The sequence below is a fragment of the Gavia stellata genome, chromosome 8 (assembly GCF_030936135.1).
Source record: "Gavia stellata isolate bGavSte3 chromosome 8, bGavSte3.hap2, whole genome shotgun sequence".
In the NCBI taxonomy this organism is placed as follows: Eukaryota; Metazoa; Chordata; class Aves; order Gaviiformes; family Gaviidae; genus Gavia; species Gavia stellata.
In genome coordinates, this window is record NC_082601.1 from 11,352,199 (window position 1) to 11,375,701 (window position 23,503).

At 43.3% G+C, this 23,503-nt stretch overlaps 1 protein-coding gene across 1 annotated transcript; it reads left to right on the forward strand.

The window, feature by feature from the left end:
- Window positions 1-712: 712 nt before the first annotated feature.
- Window positions 713-23,348, forward strand: LOC104253195 (protein mono-ADP-ribosyltransferase PARP14). Its single transcript, XM_059820376.1, has 19 exons — window positions 713-899; window positions 1,025-1,131; window positions 1,231-1,264; window positions 2,278-2,352; window positions 3,115-3,312; window positions 4,294-4,581; window positions 6,498-6,734; window positions 7,636-9,890; window positions 11,318-11,551; window positions 11,834-12,055; window positions 13,070-13,160; window positions 14,126-14,275; window positions 14,798-14,860; window positions 15,879-16,046; window positions 19,778-19,984; window positions 20,076-20,669; window positions 21,550-21,695; window positions 22,244-22,418; window positions 22,642-23,348. Exons 1-19 carry the CDS (start codon window positions 713-715, stop codon window positions 22,929-22,931), a joined length of 5,721 nt encoding a protein of 1,906 aa, XP_059676359.1. The 3' UTR covers window positions 22,932-23,348.
- The last annotated feature ends 155 nt before the right edge of the window (window positions 23,349-23,503 follow it).

The window sequence follows — 23,503 nt, forward strand, 5'->3', positions numbered from 1 at the left end:
CAGCGTGTCTGACGACACCTATGTTTAGCTGACATCCACCTGTGCTTATTGTATTTAATAACATTTGGTTATTATCCATTTCCTCAACGAACTTTCAGTGAAATTAGGGGGAGAAACTGTCGTTTCTCTGCTGTTTTAGTGTCTCATATTAGGAAAATACACAGCAAGAAGTAGCTGGAAACTGTAACCTTTACGAGGGGAAGTCCTGAGCGCTCAGTTGGGAATGTCTCAGCTAGCTGATATGTTGGTGTGAGGAAAATACTCTTTCATTGCAGTCTCGCACAGTTGTACAACTATTTCTGATGGAGAATGGTGGAAACGGGTAGTTTTACTTTGCGTCACGACTTGATTTGGCAGCGTAACGCAGGGCGAGCGAGGCCTGTGCTACCCAGTGCCTCACCATTATAAGCTCAGGCATTGAAAACAGCTGTATTTGTAAAACCGGCGTCCCGTACGGCTCTGTGGAAGTACAACGCTACGTCTGTGATCTCCTGAGCGAAGCGGGCTGTGTAAGCCGGGCCGCATCCCGCGGGCGGGGGAGGCCGCGTCCTGCCCGCCGTGAGGAAGCGTGGCAGGGGAGCGGGGCCTCCGGCCGACGGCTCGTCCGGGGCCCCGCCCGTCCCCGGTGCGGGGCGGAGCCCGGCGCCGCTGCCTTCCTCGCTGAAGAAATGAAACCGAAAGCGGGGAGGTGGGGGGAGACGTAGAGGCGGCCATGGCGGGGCAGCGGCCGGGCGTCTTCCCGCTGCTGGTGCGCGGCGACTGGGGCTCGGCCGAGCCGCCGCCCGCCCTGAGGAAGAAGCTGCTCTGCTACTTCCAGAGCCAGAAGCGCTCGGGCGGCGGCGAGTGCGAGCTGCGGGCCGGGCCCGACCACCTGCTCGTCTGCTTCGCCCACCCCGAGGGTGAGCGGCCGGGCCGGGGGGTGGGTGTGCGCTAATGGCCATTACCCGCGTTTGGGGGGGGGGGCGGCCGCCGCCGCCGCCCCCCCCCCCCCCCCCCGCCTCACCGTTGTCTGTCACTTTGGCAGTGAGGCAGCGGGTGCTCCAGCGGCGGGTCCATGAGTTCGACTGGGGGCCCAAGGGGCGGCTGTCGCTGCTCGTCACCGAGCTGCCCGCGGACGGCGATGCCGCGCAGGTGAGGCGGGCGGCTCTGGGCGGGGAGGGGAGGGGAGGGGTGGGGTGGGGTGGGCGAGCGGGGCCGTGGGTAACCGCTCTCCTCTCGTTCCGCTTCCAGGAGGTGGGACGAGCCGATGGGCCCGAGGCGCCAGGTAGGGTCTGCGTGAGGCGCGGTGCGGGGCTTAAACGCTCGCCTCAGCCCTGCGCGGCCGGGGCGCCCGGCCTGGCCCACCCCTCCCCTCCCCTCCCCTCCCCTCCCCTCCCCTCCCCGCAGCTCGGCGCTGGCCCGGGGAGGCCGGACGGGAGGAGCCGGGGCACCGCGGGGAGGTGGCAGAAGGGGGTGACGGAGCTGTCTGCTCGTCCGGGCTGGCGCTGAGCTCTGCTCCATCCTTTTCCCTTTTTCCACCTTCGGCACTCTCCTTCATTGTTTTAAAACCACAAAATTAATTGAATTCATAAAGCAGAGCCCTTAAGTAAACTCCAAGGCACGCATAAAAACTGAACGAATTAACCTCCCATGCGGTTTTTGTTGCGGTTCCAGCTGACATCGCCTGTGTTCTCCCTGCGGGCCAGAGTTTGCTGATCATGCACAGCCCGCTTATCTCTGCAGGCAAATTACTTATTTGTGCAAATAAGGGCGGTGCATAGCTGAAAATTGAGACTAGAAAAGCAGTCTGGCAGATGTTACCTTTACCTACTCTTTTTCTAATTTAGCTGTGTTCCTTATTGTTTTAAACTAGCAGATAAAGATGTCGTGCAAAGTCAGAATACGTCATGACAGATGCTTTTACAGAGGTGCCTGGTTTCTAAAGGCGCTTCCCTCCAAAGGAGGGATGTCCTCCACAGATTTCTTCTTCGGTGGCACAGTTTTTGTATGAGGATAGTGCTGTAATGCGTGGGAGAACCTACTTGCAGTGGTTCACGCAGCATGACTATGTGCTAGTTTGTTTTTTAATGTTATGCCCGAGGCTTCTTGAGCTTAAAGAGTGTTTCTGTAACCACATTCAACACATGGTTTAAAAAAAGGATTATATGGCAGTCTGCGATGCTGGCAGTGTCAAATGAAACTAAATTGAAGCTGTGTTAGCTCTTGGGTCTACAAGAGTGTGACCTTTTTCTTCTTGAAGAACCCAGTAACTGAGAAATCATTGTCATTTATCTCTAGTTAATGAACCCCAGGTATCTCTTCCCCCCTGCCAGAATAAGGAGACTTCTGCGTGCACTCAGCAGGAGAAGGCAGGTAAGTGTGCCACTTTTCAAGCAGAGACTAGTGTGTTCTTGCTTCATTGGTTTTCATTGACATTTATGCTGCAATAGTGCCCTAGTCACCTGGTTGGCTTGTGGTGTTTGTCTAATGTAGTGTAGAAATCATGACCTCAGGCTAAAATAAATACTTTTTTTTTTTCTTTGTATGAGTTCCTTTAGGAAACTCCCCACTTCACTGGCTGCCTCAGACAGGTCAGTTCCTTAGGTAGAGTATGCAGTGGATGCTGACCTTTGTTCTGGGTAAGGCTGTCCCTGTCCAGACCTTCCCAGCTGCCACCAGCCCCGCTGCAGTGACCTGTGATAGAACATCGCTAGCTGTGTACCCCAGGTACACCTGAGCTCCTGTGGCAGCCAGCACATGTAGACCCATGGCGACCCACAGCAATGGCTGTGAGTGTAAATGGAGAGGATGCACAGGAAGAAGAGTGATGGTTCCCCGCATCGTGGATTTGTGAAGAAACTTTCGTAGCCGTTACTTATGTTGCTCTTGCCTGGTGATGAACGGAAGCTTTTTTTCCTCACTTGCTGATACGACAACTCAGGCTAGTGATAAGCTCAGCTTTCTTGGGATTTAAAAGCTGTTGAGGAAAAAAAAACCCACCTGAACTACTGTTTGTTTGCCTGTTCTTTTCCCTGTGATCTGAACAAAAAGTGGTGTGAAAGCTTGGAAGATATTAAGCTTGGTTTTTTGTCTTAACTCTTGCCTAAGGTATTAGAGTGTGATCTTTCATTTCAGAATCATGTGAGAAATTCAAAGCGGAAAAAGCAACCTCTAGAAAATCTGTCATAGTAGTAACCACTGCCTCTGGGGAGGAAATAGAAGATGAGATTGTGGAAATGTACTTTGAAAATAAAAAGAAGTCCGGTGGGGGGGCCATAGAGTCCTGCATCAAAAAGGATCAGCAAATAATCATCACCTTTCAGGATGAGGAAGGTATGATCATATCTTATGAGTGTTGTATTACTAAAGCTCCCTTTTAAAAATAGGCCTTTGCTAGCGTGGGATAACTTTGTGGGCATTGCTCCACCAGAAATGGCGTATTATTCCCAAAGGGTGACATGATGTAAAAGGAGCAAATGTGCCTGTCTGTCCAATACAGGTGTGGGTTTCTGACTGTTTATAATAACCCATGGGGAAAGAAGTAGTTCTCTAGACTTGTCCCCAATGCTTGATCAAGGCTCATAGAGAATAATGCAGGAGAAATGGTGTCAGGAGCACTACAGAATAAGTGAGCTTTAATTCTGGTTCAGGAGACTGGATAAACAGTATTAACTGCAGGTCATTGGGTGAATATTATCTCGTGTTCTGGGGATTGGGAGGAAAAGAGATAGTAAATATTATGAATTTATAAGACAGAGAGGTGAATGCTCACTTCTGTGGAGAAAATGATTTTAAAGTAGCCTCAATTTATCTGTAGTTTTCCTATGTTTTCCTCTACACTAAAGTGCTGTTGGCTACTTGTTCGTGTGTGAAGGATGTGTGCAAAAAGAAGAAACTGTTTATGTAGGAGAAATAGTTAAATATGGTTAAATATTTTAGCGTAGTCAAATACAGTTAAATATTTGTTAAATACACAAGATAAGCAGGATGGATAACCCTTTCATTATTTGCTATTTATTAGGTGTTACTAATCTGCAGAACGAGTTCTTGCACTTGAGGGCACTAGAAAGGAGGTAGCACTTACCTCAAAAAGTTACTTCCCGCCCCCGGGGAGACTGCGGACATCTAGATCACAGAGTAGCTTTTATCCTGACCCTAACTTTCGGTGTAGTTTTGCCTTATTTATGTTTCCTCTGTGATACAAGAAAATATGGCTGGCCATTTTTTTTTTTTTTTGGAGTGTAATTTAACATGTTGCTCTGCTGTGGCGGGAGGGGAAGGGAAGATCACATCTTTGTTTTCCTGTGGAACTAGATGCCCAAGAAGTTTTGCAAAGGAAGCATCACTCGGTGAAGAAAATTGATCTGTTTGTGAAGCCATGGCAAGTGGAGACTCTCCAGGAGCTGTGCCAAGTGGAGGACTCTCAAGGATCCCTGCCTTCCTCCATAGTTGTGCTTGAAAATGTGCAGGAGACAGTAAAAGATTGCATGTTAATTATGCTGGTAGAGAACATCAGTGGCTTGTCAGAGGATGATGGTGACTTCAGTGTGGAAATGATACCTGAAATACATGCTGCTGTAGTTACTTTTACTGGAAATACTGGTAAGAAGGAGTCAGAGTTGTGGATCTCTTTTATTAGCTACTTGTGTGTGTGTGTGAGGGAGACTAAGCAGGAAATGAATGTTTTCTCTCATAGGTTTAAGGTTTAATCTGATATTGTGTCATTTTAAATGAGGATTTAATCTATTGAAGTAAATCACATACCTTTTATCTGTAAGGTATAGAGGCCACTGTAAGTCAGAAGAGGTCTAGCTCTGATTTGGATAGTAAATGGAACAGGTAGGACTAAAAATAAACTATAACTTTATACAAGCAACAAAAGGATGTACTCGGTCTTAGAACAGATCGATGATAAAGGGTCTCCTTGCCAAAAAGTGTTACGTGTGTAGTAAGTTTGTGTGGATTTGAGGGAAAATTGAACAAGTATGTGGAACAGAGCTTTTCAAGTTTATTTAATTAACTGCATCAGGCTTGGGAAATCTACTATACTGAAAAATAGTTAGAGATTGGGAGAGGATTAGGGAAGCAGCATCTTCTTACAGCGGTTCTCTAGATACCTGCTGTGGCCATTGCTGGAGACAGGATACAGGGCTGGATGGACTCTGGGATGCTGAGGCAAGTCCAGCTGTCCTTATGCAGAGTGGCAGCTGTCAGTTACATGAAGTGAGGAACTAACACTGTATGCTTTGCCTGATGCTGCAGTACCAACTAGTTGTTAAGCCACTGCGTGCCCACTGTTGTTTTTCAGTGTGTTCGATACCATACAGTTTCTCGTCTGCCTTACTAGTGATTGACGACAAAGGCATCCTCCAGGTGACAGAGAAGTGTCTGCTCCTACTTCTCACCAGTGAGAGGTTGGGGGGACTTTCTGGTTCCTGCCAAGATTTATGGTTGATATTTTTAACAAATTCCATCCCAGGACGTGGGTAACAGTACGTGGCATGATAAGACCAGATTCAGAAACAGTGTAAGCCAGTGCCATAGCTGATGTAGAGATAACAGCACTGCATTACTGGGAGAACTGCATTAAACTGACAGTGGTGAACTGGTTCCAGGATTCTTTGAGTGCTGCTGCGCTTGAGTTCTTTTAGGAACAAGGTGACTTTACGTGTGCTTGATTCTGGGTGAGGAGGTGGGACAGGAAAGAAGAGAAAATTCTGTTTTCTGCGTGGAAAAACTGTAAATCTCTTTAGAAGGTAGAACATGGTGAAAACAAGTTATATGCCACTTTGAATCAACTTTGTGGGAATAGTTTTATTACTGGTAATAGGTAACAATGAAGTTGCTCAGAAAACTTAAAGTTGTGAAGCGGTTAGTCCATGGTATAACTAAACCAAAGAAGTTTTTAGTCGCTCAGAAGGCATAGGGTTTTCTGCTTTAAAAGTCAGAAATTATTTGCCTCTCATTGTGGTCGAGTCCCAGATTTTTGGTGTAGCCTTTAGGAAATAAGTAGATCCTTTAAAAACTTAATTGTGTGTTTGCCTGACAGATCTAGAAGTGACATGACTATATCTTACTGCGATGATAACGGGGGGAAAAATAGCCAAAAATAGAATGTGTTTATCATAAAAATGAAAGAAGCCGAATTTGAACTGTTGACTTATGTCTGATTAGTTGTGTATAAAGCCATAGCCCAAAAATGAGCCTGATCTTACTTTCTTTTGGGGTTAAAGAGAGCCAATGCTACTCAGTAGGAAAACTAGTGACAAATTCTGGCTACGGTAGTTGTAGTCAACAATTGTGATCAAGCATGTGGTGAATATTAGGTGACAGATACTGAATATGTGGAAAGAAGTAGCTTTGTGGGCACCTCTGAGTTGATAGGTGCTTTCTAATTCAGTGCTTCGATCAATGCACACAGTGACAGTCTGCTAACATCATAATAGAAGAGCAACCTACTAGTTTGATCTTGGTGTTTCTGTTTGTGTTTTTTTTTTTCTTTTCCCTTCTCTTTCTAGCTGTAGGGGAATTTGCTAAAAAGCTTAATCAAAACCACAGAGTAAAGCAACAAAATATTACTGCACGGTGCCTTGAGCTAACAAAAAGTGTTAGGGCTGAAAATATACCACCTAACACACCTACTGACTATATAACTGTCTACTTCGAAAATAAGAAGAACGGAGGTGCGCAAGTGGTGGATGTTCAGCAGCTGCCTGATGAAGATGCAGCTATCATTACATTCAATGACCATAAAGGTAATGCAGAAATACAAAGCCCTTATTTCTTTGAGATCCTTTCACTTAAAGATCAAAATGTGGGTTTTCTAGGGAAATGCCTACTTTGCCCTCATAAAAGAGCAGATCTGGTGCTTTCTCAGCAGGTCTCTGCTAACTGGAGTGCAAGCTCAAGTTTTGGACCAGCTGGGCATGAGGCACAGAATTTTTTCCTTTTTATGCACAGTTTATTTCACCCAGCGGGCCTTCATCCTTACAGAGTCAGGTTAAAGTTTGAGTTCAATAGAGAAAGCACAGCCCCATGTAGTGCAGGAGACTTCTCCCCCCGCCTTGCCTTCACAACCAGCTGCCCCATGGCAATGTGTGCTGTGTGGCTCATCTGAGGACAATTTCTTGGACAGCTTTTTGGCCGGAGAGCAGGTGCTGTGGCTTGTCCAGCCAGTGACGGGAACATGGGCATCTGCAGAAGGTGGAGGACAAGGCGGGGAAGCTGGAGGCATTGCAGTGAAGGGGAGAGCTGAAGGGAAGTTGAAGAAAACAGATGCTCTTTTTGAGGGAAACAGAGGAGCTGTGATTTGATACTGCTGAGTAATAGCCCAGACAACTACTGAGTTGGACACTTCAAGTGCAGCATATAACAGAAGTGGGGGCAGAGACGGTGCTGTGCATACCTCCTCGTGGAGGGGGACAGTGTTGGTTCTTAACTGTTTCTCTCTAACTTAGTTTTTGGCGTTTAAAACCAGTAACTCTTCAATAATTTGGAATTGCTTCTATCTCAGAAGGGGGAAAATTAATGTAAAACTATTCTTAGACATAACAAACTTTAGTATGTAGAAAACAAAGTTTAAAAAAAAAACAAACAGAAGATCTTTGATTTTAAGTGCTAGCATTAATTGTTCGGGGTTTTGTTTGTTTATTTTAGATGTAACCAATATCTTGGCAAAACAGCATTCACTCAGCAGAACACCGATCTTTGTCTATCCTTACTACATCTCGCTGGGAACAGCTCTATATGGAAAGGAAGGGCCGCAAATAAAGAAGCCAGATCCAATTACAGTGCCTCTGGATCCATATATCTGGTATTACTTGCAGAAAAATAATAGGCTAATGGAGACAATAAGTTGTGAAATGGCAAAGTGTAATTGTGTGCTAACGTGGCCTGAAGTCCGCTGTGCAGACCCAACAGTTACGTTGCATCCTGCAGCTACTTTGTCTGAACAGAAGAGATTAGTATCTCGATTGATCAAGACATGGAATGAGAATGTCTCCACAGCATTTTCACATACCATATCGAAGTACAAAGTAATTAAATGTCAAATAAGCGCAGAGGTGTGGGAAGCCATTAGAAACAGCTTTACCCACGATGAAGTTCTGCTAATCCCATATATTCCCAAGGATTTTCTTGTTCTAGTAGGTGAAAAAGAAGTTGTGAAGAATGTTGAGCAAGAACTGAAGTTTCTGATAGAGAAGGCCACCAGAGAAATTGAAAGACACAAGCAAAGAACTGAAGAAATGGTGGTAATGGGTCCAGGGGAATATGCAATTTTACAGAGTACTGGTCTTGAAGAAAAAATTTGTACGGAGTTCCCAGCCCTGCAGATAACTTATGATCATTTTCAGAAGATAATTAACCTACGTGGAGTGCCTGAGGAAGTTTATAAAGTAAAAGGGGAAATATTAGATAATATACGCAAAATGGCAAAGAAAACAGTTAATATCCACCCTTATATTTTCCAGTTTTTAGAGCATATTGATAATGAAACCCTGTCACAGAGCCTGTTCATGTCAAAACAAATTAATGCCTTTTATGAGCTTGGCACAGAATCTATCACCTTGAAAGGAAGTGCTCCTGAAGATCTCCTAAAAGCAGAAGAAGAAATAAAGAAGGAACTGAACTACAAAAGCATTACTTTGGAGGATGAGTCAGTCCTCCAGAAGGAGGAATGGAGGATACTCACCAAGAGAAACTGTTCTAATGAAGCTGTAACAGTCACTCAGGTAGAGAGTCAGGTGATCATTGCTGGTTGTTCTCAAGCAGTAGCAAAAGCCTCTGAGGAAATTTTTAACTTTATAGATGAAAACACGCAAGTACAAAGGGTCATAGAAGGAAAGCCCATGGCGGTCATAATCTTTTTTGAGAAAGAGAAGACCAATATTTGGGGTGACTTACAAAATAAAGGTGTGAAAGTTGACTTTAGGACACAGAAGAATTGTAGAGTTATATCCTTGAGTGGGCCGAGAAGAGAAGTGCTGAAGGGAGCCGCCTTAGTTGAGCAAATGCTGTCTGGCCTGCATTATAAGCGTGTGGTAATTAGAGAGCCAGGAGCCAAGTCATATTTCAAAGAGCGAGAACACTTTTTTGCCGCCAGCGTCAAACACGACTTTAAGTGTCTAGTCAGGCTGGAAGAGCAGTCAGAAGAACAGCTGGAAGAACAGCAAGAACATAGTAATATAGGCAAACCCTATAGGCAGGTGACCATAGGTGGAGTTGTAGTAGCAGTGTATAAAGGTAACTTGTGTAATTACCCTGTTGATGTTGTGGTAAATGCATCTAACGAAGACTTAAAACACATCGGTGGCCTTGCTGAGGCACTGTTAGAAGCGGCTGGTCCACAGCTGCAACAAGAGTGTGATGAGCTGGTGCGGAAGAACGGGAGTTTGCAGCCTGGGTGCGCGGTTATCACGGGCCCTGGGAAACTCCCCTGCAAGAATGTTATTCATGCTGTTGGGCCCAGATGGAGGAAGGAGGAAGCAGAAAAGTGTGTGTACTTGTTAAGAAAGACAGTGAAGAAAAGCCTACAACTAGCCGAAACATTTAATCATCGTTCCATAGCTCTACCTGCTATAAGCGGGGGGATTTTTGGCTTCCCGCTGGAACTGTGTACCTATTCAATTGTATCCTCCATCAAGGAGACCTTGGAAGAATCCATGGGGGACAGCAGCTTGAAGGAAGTTCATCTTGTGGATATTGCACAGAATAACATTCAGGCTTTCAGCAGGGCACTGGGAGAAGTGTTTTCAGATTATTCACTTTCCTACAGGTTACTGCATCAGACCAGTACAGTTCATCAGCCTAGGAAAAGCAAAATTTCTCAAAATAGCAAGAACTTCCCATTGGTAACAACTGAGGAAGGCCTTGATATCATGCTGAAAAAAGGAAGCATTGAAGATGTTACAGTAAGTGTTTTAAATTTTCTGCTTTCAAAATATCAAATGGTTTTTTGTTTGTGTTTTTTTTTTTTTTAAACAAACACAAAGACAAAAATGACCAACCTTAGACCACGATCTGTAATTAGCAATGTAATATGTTTGATATGTTACTGAAATTGGCTATTACTGCTGATAATAAGAACTGCTGTTAGATGACTCTCCTACATAATAGATAGAGATGGCTGTGCAGTATTGCGTTTTGTCATCTACTGACAAAGAGGCACACAGATCTCTGTGGTACACGGTACATTACAGTTTAGTGGAAGCAACTGGGGTCAGCAGGAATGGTTCTGGGCTCCAAAACCCCTTGACTACCTTGCTGGGCAGGAACCACCTGCATGCAGTATTGACCTTCCCAGAAATCCTGATTACAACAGTGTGGTACTAGCGTAAAAGCAAAAGAAGGTGCTCAGTGTTGGTTAACATGAGTACCCTGCTGTGTGGGAGTGGCTGGGCTGCTTCCAGATCCACTGTGGTCCTGAGGCAGCACAGCCGTGCATGTCTGGGCCCTGGGCCCACAGCCAGTCTGGTTCTCCCTGCATCTGTAGGCTGTTGGTTTGTGGAGCTGTTATCCGTTATGCCGTTGATGAACGCTGGCATGCAACGTGCAGTTGCTATTGCATTTCCTGGGGACACCAACTTCACTAATTGATTTCCAGTTGCCTCCAGTATTGAATTGCTGTTAGCTGGCTGATAGCTACTTTACTGGGATCACAGATACTGGAAGCAACTCCTTTCAGAACCCTTTCCATAGTGGCCAGCAAGTCCTTTCAGGAGTGGATGCCTCCCACAGCTTGTACATGCAGCTCCTCCAGTTGCCCAGAGCAGAATATACATTAAAATATGTATAGAGGTCCTTCCTGAGGACCTGAGTATAGTGCTTGACACAATGTTCATAGCCCTTTGTATTTCTCTCCCTTATAAGTTACTGCCCTTCTCGCTTCTTTCTCCATAGCATTCCTCCAGCCTTGATTGTTTTCAGCTTCTCCTTTTTCTCTAGACCGGTCACGTATGGAAGGTCCAGCTTACCTCAGCAGACACAGATTTTTGGTCTGCAACCTTCTTTAAGAGAACAAACTGCATAAATGTTTTTCAAATGGAGGTAGACTGAGTAGACCAGGAATGCAGAATTTTAACTTTCTCCTGTTGGCTTGAAATGATATATTCACTGTTAACTTTGCTTTTGTGTTGTTAGGGGCAGGCTTGTGGTACTAAACTGAGCGTAACTTTTCTGGTTTATTCCAAAACTTTGTTCATTCTCAGATTGCTGTCCCAAACATTTACTTTGTAAATCAGCTTGTAGGCTGTATTTGATCAATCAGTGCAAAATTTAAACTTCATACTTAAAAGACTTGCTACTTAAAAGCTAGAGTTTTTGCTTGTCTGTTTTTCAGACAGATGTTGTTGTCATCAGTGTTGCCAAAGATCTCCAGCTTGATAAAGGGCCACTCTCTAAAGCTTTGCTAAGCAAGGCAGGGCCAATGCTTCAGATGGACTTAAAAGAAGAAGGCCGAGGAAAAACACCTGAGGAAGGATCTGTGTTGAAAACAAAAGGTTACAATCTAGGTTGCAGTGTTGTGCTTCACGCTGTCATACCTGCATGGTCCCAGAGACATGCAGCTCTGAAGGTATAAGGGTTTTTGTTTGCCTGCACTCTAATTTGACTGGGCTTTATAGTGGGTTTAATGGAACTTCTCCTTTGAAATGAGGGACAGATTCGTAGGAGATGAGAGAGTTTGGGCTGTTCTTTTTTTAGCTGTGTGGCTAATACCTTGTTGACAAATATATTCCTTGTGTTGTATGCAATTATTGTATTTTAATACCAAGAGATAGCTCAAAGGGAAAGTGCTACATTGCATATACTGGAAAAAATTACTTTCAGTAATTGAAAAAATAATTGTGCTTTACAGGTCTTGGGCAACATCATCACAAAATGCCTGCAGATTGCTGAGGAACTATCTTTAAAGTCAATTACTTTCCCAGCGATTGGGACAGGGAATTTAGGATTCCCAAGGTCTGTTGTTGCTAAATTACTGTTTGACAAAGTGTTTGAATTCAGCAGTAAAAATGGAGTAAATTCTCTTCAGGAAGTTCACTTTCTGTTGCATCCAAAAGACACAGATAATATTCAGGTGAGTTACGATGTTCTTCTGTCTCTATGCTGGTTTATTTGGGTCTATGTCATGATACTTGGCTATCTGATGATCGCCAAAGAATCCACGGGGTGCTTGTTCATATACTAAAGAAATTTGCTCATAGTCTCTCTTGTCTGTACTGGAAGTTCTCTTTTTGGTTCTATACCCCTCATGGTCACCTGCCTGTCCTGTAGAGCCCTACTCCCTTCCTGTCCTTTTCTGTTGCCTGACATTAATACAGATAAAAGTGTAATTACTCTTTATTTCATGAACTCACCTAACTCTTCAGTACGTAGGACTTGTCCACAGATAAATTTGCTGCAACTCCTGCATAGATGTCTTCACTCGTGGAAAAAAGGAGTGCTTTCAATGGAGTGCTGATGTCTTTTTAGGAAGAATAATTATGCTAGGATTGCTGTGCTGGTAAACTTCTCCAGTAGAAAACATATCGGTGTTCTGCCTCCCCCTTTCTTCAGTATCATGTTAGCACAAATTTTCTATATCCAAGCTCAAGTTACTCATTTCATACATGAATCTCCCAAAAGAGAGTAGTCACGCTGTGAATGAATGTCCAAATAAGTGTTTCTGCATCTGTTGACGTCTGCTATTTTGTGCAGTAGTTAATACATTTTGGCAGGCAAAACTTGAAGGCTACTGCACCAAAGCCTGAGCTATTGTGCATAGAGAAGGGTGGCATTAACTGCAGGACTTGAGTTAGAGTGTAAACTAGCCCCTTGGTGAAAGGGTGCCATCTGTTAATGTATCCCTCTGGAATGGTAACTAGGGCTTTGACTTAGTTATTTATCGATTCTGTCTGTTGCTCACAATTAATATCCTTGCTCTCTGAGAACAACAGTGCATCAGGACTTGCCATCAGTATTATGGCAGATGGTATGAAGTAATTTGCGTTGAGCTCTTTCTAAATGTTTTCTAACTTTACTTGTCAAACCTTTATTTCTACTGTGTAGTCTAAAGACTTCTAAAGGGGTTGACTGTAATTTTCTTCTCTAGGAATTTTCAGATGAACTTAAGAACAGGTGTGGAAATACTATAGATACTGAAGTGCAGAAGACTTCTCCAAATAAGGCTAGCCAATGCACAGGTAAGCTTGTTTCACAGAAGTTGTGTGGCTAGTGGATTGTTTTATTCTTTTAAATATTCCAGGGAATGCATTCATTATGGATGTTTAGATGTTTGTTTGGTGACAATGTCATTCCCAAAGTCCAAGTAACAGTCGAAGTGGCTGCTGTAAAGGCAGCATATAGTATTTTCAAGCTGAGTGCCTGTAATGTCTGAAACAGCGTTGGAGATGCTAAGAAAGAAAATGTACCTGTGAGTCATTATCTGGATAGTGCCCTACAGATCAGGACAGCAGAAACTATCATGTGCCGAGGGCACAATTAGGGCTTTTTCTTTTATTGCTGTAGTACTTGGTTAGATCGTGAACAGGTCGGTGTCTTCCTATGTCCTGGGAATGCAGGTGAGTTCCTGGTTATATGTCTTAAAGTGGCCCCTTTGGAATACTCTTATGTCTTTTACATGTTCAGATGAATAGCAAAACCAAACTGAAATATCTTTGGTGTTATCCAGCCTAATGGAATTGCAGAGTGTAGAAAATGAGTTACATGTTGAAAACTTAATCAAGTTTTTACAAATAATGCATAGGTAAAAAATTCCTGTCATGCAGTAAAGAACCTGCCTGAAAACTCTGAGACAGAGGAGCAAGGGAGCGAGACTTGGAAAGTTTGCTGCTCTCTTACTTTGGAGTTTCGCAAAGGCTTATGTAGTAAAATGTTGCAAAGTAGTGTCTGTGTATACCAGGTGTGCAGCAAAACAAGGCTCTTTTTCTGCCATCTCAGCATGAATAGCAGTGATGGGAATAGGTGAAGGTTGATCAGAGATTCCTGTGAGAAGGAATGATTTTCGGTTAACATGGCAGGCAGTCCTCTTCACAGGCTGAGTCTGGAGCCAAACTGTGGTCTCTGTAGGCGTTGTTGCCATGAACAAGCCCCTTATCTCTTACCTCATTGCTCCCTCCTGCTCAGGGTCTGTATTTCTTTCCTGCAGCTTTCTCCGGTGCCTCTTCAACCCCAGCACAGAATGTACGTGAAATGACGATTGGCTCCGTTGTGTTCCGGGTGGCGGAAGGCGATATTACCAAGGAAGAGGCAGATGTCATTGTAAACATAACAAACCAAACCTTCAGCCTCAAAACAGGTATCTTAGTTGGTATTATGTGTGAAAACAGTACGTGTGAATGGAAGGGCTGGATAAGGAGAGTAGGAAGTATTTTTTTTTTTTTCAGCGTTTCAAACCCTTCTGTTTCAGTGTGGTTTCTGTTTTGCTTCTTAAGGTACAAAGGTTCAATTAGGAAGTGTCTGAAACTTCCTTTTTCTTGTTAATGTGTTACAGGATGGCATGTTTAAGACTTTTGCAGAAAGGGAAACTAATTTTTTTTTTTTAAAGAACCTTTTTATAGAACATCTCTCGGACTAAAGGAGAAGACAAACCTCAGTGAGGTTTTGACCTCAGTGAAACTTGTTAGGTACTTTAGACATCACTTTTGAATTGAAAAGCATAAGCCTAAAATTTAGGCAACAGTGCTTTTCAATTATAACCTTTAGTGTTATCAGGATTGAGATATTTTAGATATTATGTGGTACACAGTTCTGCCTCAGATGGGACTTCAGTAGCATTAATAGTAGTAACAGTAGATTCGTATGCCTCTTCTCATTTAAGGTGTCTCTAGGGCAATTCTGAACGGTGCTGGAAAAGCAGTTGAAGATGAATGTGCTCAACTAGGTATGGCACAACATTTCTGATCTTTCTGAAGGTGTTCATGCATGGCAGAGAATCTGTTGGGATACTTTCTCAGTGCCTACTGTACATCCGATGTATTATGCACTGTGTTACATCAGCTAGTTTTTAATTGGTTAACATGATAGTTGTAAAACATCTAATGAGGGAAGGAAAAGAAAAATCTTCAAGGAGAGAGGGCTTCTAAGCATATGTAAAGAACTAAATCTATTCATTATTGCATCCTCTTATTCCAATAAAGCTTTCTGTGGTAAAAGCAAATCAAGTCTATGTCAAACAGAGCCAACAGGCAGAAATGTTAATAGAGAAGCTATACCTCACTGGAAGCAACTGTCTACCTGCAACTCCTTTTGTCATTCCCGAGTGAGAAAATACGTTTGCTGTTGGCTGAACTAGCAACCCACTACCATGTCCTCTGTGTGACCAAGAGGGAAAACTAGTGAAGCTGGGTTCCTGCCTCAGAAGAGGCATTTATTTGTAGACCAAATTCAGCTAGTGAACAGCAAATACAATGAATGGGGAGTGGGGATGGACAAGCACATGGTTTGAAACCCCACAAAGTAAGGGAAGTGGGAAAGAGGCTGGTGTGGAGGTCAGCTTGGAAGCATTATGTGGAGGAGATAGAGGTAAACCTCTGTTGCACAGGCCAAGAGGGTAATTCAGGCTAGGCAGCCTGAGGGTAGATAGCATGCTTGTGTGTGCGTGAAGACAGAGTGTAGTACTAGTCTACATGAAGCTCTTCAAGTCTGCAGAGCAAACTTGACAAAAGGCCCATAAAATTTATTTGCCAAATGAGGCAAATAATTTACAAACATAAAATGAATCCTTGTGCCTTGAAAGGGAAAAGGGGTGGGGGTGGGGGTGTGTGTGCACAGTTTGTGGAAGAAGACTTGAAGCTTATCATTGCGCATATTTGTCACCATTCCTTATCTCTTAATGAGGGTTAGTACACATCTATGTTGTGGATAATTGATTGATTATGTTCTCCTACCTAATGTTTCAGCCTCACAACCTAACAAGAGCTATATCATCACCCAAGCAGGAAGCCTGCCATGCAAAAAAATTATTCATCTTGTTGCCCAAGATGATATCAAGGTGCTAGTCTCCGAAGTGCTTCGGGAGTGTGAATTGCAGCAGTACACCTCTGTCACCTTCCCAGCAATTGGAACAGGTTTGTGTCTCCTTTTTGAAATGCCTTCAGTGCATGTGATTCTGCTGATCTCAGGGTTCAAGCCATGAGTTTGATTTATCTGGAGGGGTTATTCGTTGGTGAAAATATATTCAGAAACTGCGGACTTTAAAACTGTTACTATGAAGACCTAGAAAGCTTCACTCCTTGCAGTCAGCTAGTATGTAAAGAGTATGAGTGCTCTAGAGCTGACACTTCCTTGCTAACAGGGATTCAAAGTATGTCTATACTTCTGAAAAACCATAAATACTTGTCACAGCAGCCTGATATGTGAGGGCAGCTCATCAGGGAATATCCAGGGAGCTAACTCTCCATTGCTGAAATCAGTAGATGATGCAACTCTGGCTAGCAGCTGCACAAGTAGGGTTGATATGGATGGAATGTGAACCTGTCAAAAAGGCCAGATTGTCCCTTTTTCTTCTCTTGTTATTTTCAGTTAGATCAGTAGAAATCCCTAGAGTCAGGGAATCCAGAACTGGGCCCCATGCATGCAGGGACCTCTTGCATGAATAAAACTAGACTTGTTTTTTTTGAGCAAAGAGTTGGCTACTTGGCCATTGAGCGTCAGGCCTGTGGCCTATTAGGTAGCCAAGCCATATAATCTACATCCTAACCTGATCAGTCGCCGTGTCAACAAAAGTAAATTTCCATTTTTTTCCCTTGCTGGAAAGGTGGTGTCGTGGTTTAAGCCCAGCTGGCAACTAAGCACCACACAGCCGCTCGCTCACTCCCCCCCTGCCCCAGTGGGATGGGGGAGAGAATAGGAAAAGTAAAAGCGAGAAAACTCGTGGGTTGAGATAAAAACAGTTTAATAAATGAAATGAAGTAAAATAATAATAATAATAATAATGATAATAAAAATTGTAATGAAAACAATAACAAACAAGAAAGGCAAGTGATGCAAATGAAAACAATTGCTCACCACCCTCCGACCGATGCCCAGCCCAAGCAGCAGTCCCCCGGCCAGCTTTCCCCCTAGTTTATATACTGAGCATGACATCATGTGGTATGGAATATCCCTTCATCAGGATCAAAAGTACAGTAAGCCCTTCTAGTCTGCCCAACAGACACTGGAGCGGTAATTTTCCTGGATGGATGCCTTTTGGCTGTTGTTTTCCCTTGTAGTTCCTGTACCCGAGCTTCTAATCTCCAGGTGGGTTGACCATCCCACTTCCTCATGTCCTCCTCCTGGTCCCGCAGGAAGAACCACAGGGTTGCACGTGGTGTGCGCCACCGGTACTCTTTCGCTTGAACAGGAAAAGGCTGACTCTTAATAGATGAGGCTTTGGTTGGAGTGCATGAAGAAAACCTACGCTTCTCAGCTTGCTCAAACATGTTTTGGGTCAGTCTGTGTCTGTCCACAGCCGAGACACAAGCACACATGGAGGGAGCAAGATTATCTTCGTATTCTCGGAGTTGCCTGGCCAGTTCATCTATAGTTGGTGCCTCAATGTCTGTCCAGTTCATTATCGCCAGGGTGTGGGTATATGATGTCGCTGCATTTCGTACAAACTTTCGCCACATGGACCGTGTGCACCGGATTTCATCCGGGTCTTTGCATGCCTGGTCGCTATAGATCACCTCCAACATGGCTAATTCCCTTAGATACTGGATGCCCCCCTCAATGTTGGTCCATTTCCTTCGAGAATTTGCGAGTTCTTCCTTGAAGGGATACCTGTCCTTCACACTTGATAGGAGTCGCTGCCAAAGACTGAGGACTCCTGCCTTTTTTCCAATCCCTTTGTCAATGGCCTTATCCCTAGCAAGGGATCCCAGCTGCCGGGCTTCCTTACCCTCTAATTCCTGACTACTAGCCCCAATATCCCAGCATCGAAGCAACCAGCTGAGAATTAGCTCACCTGGTTGACGGCTAAAATCTTTTCGCATATCTCGCAGCTCACTTAGGGATAGGGATCGGGTGGTTTCTGTCTCATTGATTATCTCAGTCTCTTCTTCCTCCTGTTCTTGTGATTGCTCTGCCACAGAACAGGCTGCCTCTTCTGATTCTTTCTCCTGCTCCCTCTTAGGAGAAGCTTCTTCATCCCTTACTAAACGAGTTGATTTCCGCTTCCACTGTTTCTTTTTGGTTATAGGGGCGACTGATACAGTGCCTGGTTTAGCCACGGTGTCTGTTGGTTTGTTTCCCCTCTCTTCCTCCTGGGGGTACTGCGTAGTATCGAGCAGTGTTTGGTAGATACTGGCCAGGGCCCAGCACAGTGCAGTAAGATGTGCCTCTTTGGAATAGCCACAGCATTTTTTTCTCAAACATTCTACCACTTCATCAGGATCCTGTAGTTGTTCAGGAGTGAAGTTCTCTAGATACCTGCCCATATTTTCCCACATGCCGTGCCACCCATGACCATGCTCTCGCGGAGCCTGGGTCATATTCCTAAATTGCTTGTTAACCTTAGACAAAACTGAAGCAATATTTCTTAGAAATGCCAATAGAAGTATTTTAACTACACAAGGATGCTCAAGATACTGAGAAGTCGTTGTAACGAGGGAGACAACGTCACAGAAGAAGGTAGCAAGGGTGCCGTTCTGTATTTCCTCCTCAAAAAACCTCTCAGAGGAAGAAGTATAATTGTTAAAAATCTCCATGAGATGGTACCCGAAGTACAGTAATGGCTTCAGTGCAGAGACCAAATACCAGAGTACCCAGCTCAAGGTCAGTGTTTTAAAAACAAATCTCCCAGGCAAAATATCACTAATCACTAAAGAGCACAGCAAACCGAAAAAACCAATGCCAATCTTTAACAGGTACAGCAGAAAAAAGAGCATGGTGCAGATCAAATAAACTAATGTCAAGAACAGATGAATCAATATTGTGACCTGTAACTTTTAACAGATAGAAACCCCTTCTAATAAGTTCTGTTGAATCTGTTATTATCTCAAACCCTTCGAGCCCCACGTTGGGCGCCAAAAAGGACTGTCGTGGTCTAAGCCCAGCTGGCAACCAAGCACCACACAGCCGCTCGCTCACTCCCCCCAGGTGGGATGGGGGAGAGAATCGGAAGGGTAAAAGTGAGAAAGCTCCTGGGTTGAGATAAAGACAGTTTAATAGGTAAAGCAAAAGCTGCACACGCAAGCAAAGCAAAAGAAGGAATTCATTCACCACTTCCCATCGGCAGGCAGGTGTTCAGCCATCTCCAGGAAAGCAGGGCTCCATCACACGTAACGGTTACTTGGGAAGACAAACGCCATTACTCCGAATGTCCCCCCCTTCCTTCTTCTTCCCCCAGCTTTATATGCTGAGCATGACATCATATGGTATGGAATATCCCTTTGGTCAGTTGGGGTCAGCTGTCCCGGCTGTGTCCCCTCCCAACTTCTTGTGCACCCCCAGCCCACTCGCTGGTGGTGAGAAGCAGAAGAGGCCTTGACTCTGTGTAAGCACTGCTCAGCAGTAACTAAAACATCCCTGCTTTATCAACACTGTTTCCAGCACAAATCCAAAACACAGCCCCATACTAGCTGCTATGAAGAAAGTTAACTCTACCCCAGCCAAAACCAGCACAGGTGGTCTTGAAGCTCCTTTTCCTGATAAATAGAAACCTTTCCTAATTGCCAGCTTGAAGTTATTTCTGACTTGTTTGTTTTCCAGGTGATTGTGGATCACAATCTGTGGAAAAACTGTTCTTTTAAAGATGTTTTAACCATTTGTAACAGTTATTAATGCTTTTTAAAGGCAAAATGTTTATAACTTGTTTCAGGTGAGGCAGGCCGTGATCCAGCTGTAGTAGCTGACGACATGATAGATGCAGTAACTGACTTTGCAAGAAGGAACTCTGCTCTGTCTGTGAAAACTATTAAAGTTGTCATCTTTCAGCCACATCTGCTGAGTGTGTTCCATACAAGCATGCAGAAAAGAGAAAAACCTGCTAAAACAGCAGCCGGGTCATTGCTTTCCAAGTTAACATGTAAGTAGATGTCACTTAAAATAGATCGATCTGTTTAGCACCAGCTGATAATGGCTAATATTAATTGCAACATTTGTGTATTTCAATGTAGCATTCTGGAGCTCTGAGAAACGTTCCCCAAAGGAAAAAACCAAAGCAGTTTTGGAAAAGAAAATCGACCTGGCTGTCGTGCAGATTTGTGGTGAAAACAGAAAGAAAGTGGAAGAAGCTGAAAACTGGTTGAAAACTGCAATTTTAAAGGAACAGTTTCAAACAGAAATCATAGATGAGTCTATCTTGCATTTAGGTGAAGCGGAGAGAGAGGAACTGCATGACCTACAAAAGAAATTAAGAATTGCTCTTCGTTTGGATGGTACCTCTATTCGAATTTCAGGTGTTGAGAAAGATGTCTGGATTGCTTATTCAGCTGTTCAAAAAATGATCCACGGGGTAAAAGCTGCTAAACAGGAAGAGATCAGGGCAGAACTTTTACAAAACTTAATTGAGTGGAAATATTTTGAAAAGGATTCCTATGTGCCCTTTGATAGTCTCACAAATATGCACTTGGAAGATGCTTTCACAGGAAAGCAGAAAGATATTTCAGTCATCGCTGATGAGAAAAAATACACAGTGAATATAGAAGCTAGATACATGGTGGATGACCAAGGAAAACATACACACATTATACGTGTTGATAAGTCTGAAGGTAAGTAAAAGCATCTTGACAGACTGATGTTCCCACGTTGAAACCAGGTTGCATCCAGCCTAGTAAGAGTAAGGAATGGTAATTTTCTTACTCATCCATACAGGACTTTTCCCAGTGTATTAGTTTTCTTTGTCCTGCTGTGACTTAGTTTTACAGGGGCATGTTTTATATCTTAATGGGAACAACTTTTTTGTCCTCTTAACACTTGAAAGTGGAAGTGGATAGGTTTAAATAACTGTGCAGCTCCCAGTGCCTTAGTAATGCTTTCTGCACATATTTTCAGATTTTTATTTTTTTGTTCTCTTACCAAAAAAATGTCACTTCTAATTGAGGGAAACTATAATGCTGGATGTCTGTAGCATATGCATCAGTCAGAGTTACTGTTTGACAATACAGCTAGATACTAGGCCTCGAATGAAATGAGAGAAGGGAAGAAAGGGAAGACTTCTGCTTTTCAGATGGAGAGTATGTTCTTGGGACTTTTTAATTTAAAACCTTCCTTGTTCAGATGCTTTGCTCCTAGTTGATGAGAATTAACCACTCAGTATTTCTGCATTTGCTCCATGTCCTTGAAAACTGGATTTACAGGGAAGGCAAATCTGGTAACAGATGTTGCAAAGGATCCCTCTTCAGCTGTGAAGAACAGATTTGTTTAGGAACTACCAATTCAGGCACATCAATTGCCAGTGCAATGGCAAACTAGAAACTAGAACGCCCTAATCCGCTGGTAAAAGACCCATGGAATACTCGTGGCTGACAAAGAGCAGTAGGCACTAGTGATAAGCTAGATGTATTGGCTTTTAGAGGGGTTTGTAGCAGGGCGTATTTCATTTTAAGCAGAGGATTTGGGTAAATATGACTGATTACGTTTCTTTTGAAGATCAAGAGTCAACAGTGCTCCCTTCAACGTGGGATGATATGCAAAACCAGCGACTCAAAATAGTGGAACTAAGACCGGAAGCAAGAGAATATAGAGATGTGCAGGAAAGGTTTCTGAAGACCAGTCAGTTGTTAAAAATCGAAAAGGTAAAAGCATGTCATCATTTCTGAGCATAAATACTTTGATAACAAATGATGAAGAATACTAATAACAATGGAAAAATAAATTCCACTGGGATTTCTGAAGTTGGACAAGTCTTTACATCTGTCAGTAATTTTAATCAGCATTAGTTTAATGTTGCAGTTAAGATATTTGGGGCAAGTCTTAAGCAGTCGCTTCATCAGCACCCAGTGAGAGTGCTCTTTCTTTAAATAATTTTTGGTATAGTAGGGCACAGCATTTGTTTGCTTAAGCCATGTGTGCTTGGCAGGCAGGTATGTCATCTATGCCCCAGAAACCTGCGAAACTGTCCTTTATTGTATCCGATGGAGTCTTTCTGTCATGTTTTGAGCTGGGTTCTGCTCTCTGTCATGCCAAAGTTTGGAGTGATTTGGCTAACTTACTTCATAATCTGGTATACGTGTATTGGAGCTAGGAGGAGAACCTTGGAAGCCGGTTGAATTGTTGATACGCTACTGTTTTTCATGACAGCAACCTAAGGAAAATTAACGTGTCTTACTTTCAAACTTTGCAGATTGAAAGGGTGCAGAACCCATTTTTTTGGAAGGCCTACCAAATAAAAAAGCGTGAAATGGACAACAAAAATGGCAACAGAAATAATGAGAGGCTTCTGTTTCATGGGACAAGTAAGGAGTCATTAACCTTAATTAACAACCATGGATTTAACCGGAGCTATGCTGGAATGCACGGTAATGTGAATTTCAAAACAACTCTTGTTTCCCTGAATAGGTTTAGGACTGATTTGCCATGCTATCTGTATAGTCCCGCCTTGTATGCAAAATTATTTGAATTGTTAAATTTCCCTATTGCACATAAAAAGCAAAATCGTCAAGAGATTCAGGGCTCTGAAGATGGCAGATAAGTGATTGCTGCTACTGAATTGCTCACAAACATTTGTTTTTCTGACTACAGCTGCGAACTTTGGAAATGGAACGTACTTTGCTGTTAACGCCAGCTATTCTGCCAGCGACACCTACTCTAAACCAGATGCGAATGGGAAGAAGTACATGTACTTGGCTCGAGTCCTTGTTGGAGAATATTCTAAGGGGACAAGGGGCTCCATTACTCCAGCAGCAAAAAATGCTAGTAACTCTATAGATCTGTTTGATAGTTCAACTGATAATGTGAACCAGCCATCCATGTTTATCATATTTAATGACATTCAAGCTTACCCAGAATACCTTATCACTTTCACTAGATAAGCGTTTTGATTGCAGCCAAGACTGCATGTCTTTCAGTCTTTGTGTAAGACAGAAACACTTATAACAAAATACACAATGAAAACAATAAAGTTTTATCAAATTGAATTCTTAAGCCACCTCTAGCAACTTTTGGTAGCACTGAAATAGACTGCTTGTTTACACTCAGAGTAGTTGAGCATATTTAACACTATTCTACTGAAAACTGCTATTAGATTACATACCAAGCCTTTTTATACTGTATTAGCCTTTCCATGCAGCCTCATGGCCATCTGAGCTGGACTAGGAAGTGGGGAGTGCTGGCGGGGACTTGGAAGGGATCTTCTTTCAGCCACTGACCGCTTGATACTGCATTTCTGATGGCTTCTTATACTCTGTAACCCATGACACAGACTGTCATTTATGATACTGTGGTTTTCAATAAACAAACTAATTGTAGTTAGTGGCTTGTGTTTTGTCTAAACCTTTCCAAACACTTAGCATTAGTTGAAAACCAATGAACTTGATGTCTCAAATACGGCTTTGCTTGGTTTTAATACAACAACCCTCCCTGGCAGGTTAATAAGTTCTACAGA

What these genes read in the sequence shown, in the direction of transcription:
- LOC104253195 (XM_059820376.1), top strand. Translation starts at nt 713, where the DNA reads ATGGCGGGGCAGCGGCCGGGCGTCTTCCCGCTGCTGGTGCGCGGCGAC. An exon ending in CGATGGGCCCGAGGCGCCAG is followed by an intron (nt 1,265 to 2,277) that starts GTAGGGTCTGCG and finishes ATTTATCTCTAG; the next exon opens with TTAATGAACCCCAGGTATCT. An exon ending in TACATTCAATGACCATAAAG is followed by an intron (nt 6,735 to 7,635) that starts GTAATGCAGAAA and finishes TGTTTATTTTAG; the next exon opens with ATGTAACCAATATCTTGGCA.